The sequence below is a fragment of the Prorops nasuta genome, unplaced genomic scaffold (assembly GCF_024137725.1).
Source record: "Prorops nasuta isolate Cenicafe-Biocafe unplaced genomic scaffold, Cenicafe_Pnas_1.2 PNAS00003, whole genome shotgun sequence".
In the NCBI taxonomy this organism is placed as follows: Eukaryota; Metazoa; Arthropoda; class Insecta; order Hymenoptera; family Bethylidae; genus Prorops; species Prorops nasuta.
Window position 1 is genome coordinate 4,004,677 of NW_027116800.1, and position 2,685 is coordinate 4,007,361.

The 2,685-nt window shown below is 38.5% G+C and overlaps 1 protein-coding gene across 1 annotated transcript; it reads left to right on the forward strand.

Annotated features, from left to right (window-relative positions):
- Positions 1-282: 282 nt before the first annotated feature.
- Positions 283-1,353, forward strand: LOC136784263 (quinone oxidoreductase-like protein 2). The gene is made up of 3 exons (XM_066744840.1): positions 283-486; positions 596-832; positions 1,117-1,353. Exons 1-3 carry the CDS (start codon positions 283-285, stop codon positions 1,351-1,353), a joined length of 678 nt encoding a protein of 225 aa, XP_066600937.1.
- The last annotated feature ends 1,332 nt before the right edge of the window (positions 1,354-2,685 follow it).

Here is a 2,685-nt window from a genome sequence, read left to right on the forward strand (position 1 = left end):
GAAAGTACGAATATATCGGCGATTGAAACGTTATACTGTCGCTTTTCAGTGATTGATTATCGTTTATTGACACTGCAATTAGATACACTTCACACGGTTCAATCCTCTTTTCTTTTCTTCTTTATTTTTCTAATGGAAATTTAGTTATCGTTTACCAGTGTATCGCGTTGTTTGCTTCTCAGCTACCGACGACAGGTGTCAAAAGGACAAAGATATACGTGGATGTATTTAATTTCGAAGAGTATTTATATATTTCTTTCTGTAAATATGATTTCGCGTAAGATGGCGAGGTTATTTGTAGAGATAAAATTGCTGAGATGCAATTATTGCACAAAGAAGGGGCCGGAGGACAAAAATTTAAAGTCTGTCAAAAGCAAAAAATCTAAAGTAAAAGAAACTGGAAGAAAGATAAAGGCTGCAGTTCTGCACGGACCTCAAACGCTGAAAGTGGGATCTGTTTGGGAGAAGCCTATAGAGATAGATCAGGTTTGTTAGTCACTCTAAATTAAATACGATTTGCCATAGATTTATGTGGAGTATTAGAAACGTGTTTACATTTTTTCCAAGCATAAGAATAAAATGACTGAAAACTAAGGTTCGCGTAGATGTGCATTACTGCGGTATAACGGAGGCCGATATTTTACTCTGGAGAGGCGAACACTATCGAGAGGCAGAGAAAGACATGGTAGTCGGTTACGAAGCGACCGGAAGGATCATAGAGATGGGTAAACTGGCTGATGAGAGATTGGGACTACGGTGGGGCGACGAGGTTGCTTTTCACAGTTATCCTGCTTGCGGAGCCTTGGCGGAAACGTGTTTGGTTAATTATACGGTAAGTGGATTTAATCATGCTCGTGGTAATAAATTCAGCGCCGGAATAGTTATTAAATTGTATTTTGCTCCGTAGCGGAATACTCGTGGTGCGTTAATAGACTTGGGGAAAAGCTTATTGTTGGCGAGGCAGGAACTCGACTGACATTCCTCGTGTTCGCAGCTTATCGATCGTAATTCTCGGATATTTAATTTTTTGCTTAAGCGAACAAATTATCGTGCGTCAGGCTCGTCTGAATATTTAAGGCTGATTATAGACCGAGGAATAAATTAATATCCTTTCAGGATGTCTTTAAATTGCCCAAGAGATCGTCGATGGAAGAGGCTGCTGTAATTATGGAGAATTATTTTTCGTCGCTAGTAACTTTGGGTCGTCGAGCTTCCGTCCGACAGGGCGAGTTTATATTTATAAACAGTGATAGGTCTCAATCCGCATTGGCTGCGATTGACGCCGCTTCTAGAGTTTTTTGCGCCAAGGTAACGGCTCTTCTAATCATTCTTCAGCGTCTGATTTTTTATTGAAAGACGTCTCTGTCTCTTGTATGCAGCCTATAGTGGTTTCCGATGATCCAGCATATGCTACGATATGTCGTGCTCTTGGAGCAGTCGCTGCGATCGATCGAGATCATAAACACAACATTCCGCGAAAGTTGAAGGCAATTATGGGAAACGAGCAAGTTCGTGTTATTCTAGAAGCCGAGGGAGGAGCTCGGTTTATTCAAATTAAAGAGTGGTCGGTCCTCTTTAATATATTCTTCGTTTCATTTAGTACTGGCGTAGAGTTGGAAAAGATTTTAATCAGTATACACAGACATATAGGAAATAATTATAAAGTTGTGTGGAAATCTTACATACTACTACTTTATCCACCTTTTGTTTTCAGTTTGGAAATCGACGGAGTTGTTGCTTTCATCAATTCCGCACGTGATAAAAAATTAAAGCAAGATGCCCAATCATTTCCATTGAATAGCGTCTACTTGGCTGTTTCCGCCGAGCACTACAAAGCTGCCGATTCTATAATGTACAGGTCTGATTAGTTGAAATCCAAGAGAAGAATAGAAAACGCGCAGCAAGTAGAGTTACAGTAAAATGAGAATGTGTATTTGACGTTTATTCACACTATTGGCACAAACTATCGGCCAATTTTTGCACTTTTTGGGCTGTACTTTATGTTTACTTATACAATTACACATTGACACTTTGCTATCATTGTATTTGCTGCACATTCCCTATAGTGAAATTAACCTAATTTGTAAATTAATAGGGAAACTATGGAAAAAATTCTGCATCTTCAATCCCAGTGTGTAATTCGTCCCAAAATATCGGCGATTATCGGAATCAATCGAGTCGAACAAGTATTTAAGGATTATGATAAATTTTATGGGAGAATTATTATTGACTTGAAAGATCACAATCGATACTGCCAATTGTAAAAGATTGCAGTTTGTCAGCTGTAATAAAACTTAAAAGAGAGGGAAGTTGTTATTAAGAAATTTGATTGCGTGGCTCCATCTATTGAAAAGATTCGCAACGACGGAGGTATCAACAATATCTATAAACTGTCTACTCGTCCACAATATTTCTCTTCCAATGCACATTTTTCGTTTAACGCAGTCGTTACTTGCAACATATACATTATCTTTAATGAGAACTCTGATTTGGTAGTACAGATAATGGTACAAAGGTGTTTTTACACAAACAAGTGTATTTTGGCACAAAGGTATTTTAACTCAAAAGGATTTTGTCCCGAACAGTGGCAATATTCAGATCATTGAACGGCGAGATTGTAATGTGTTGGGTAATGGTCGGTAACATTACAATCTCGGCGTTCAATGTTCCGAATATTGCCGTTTT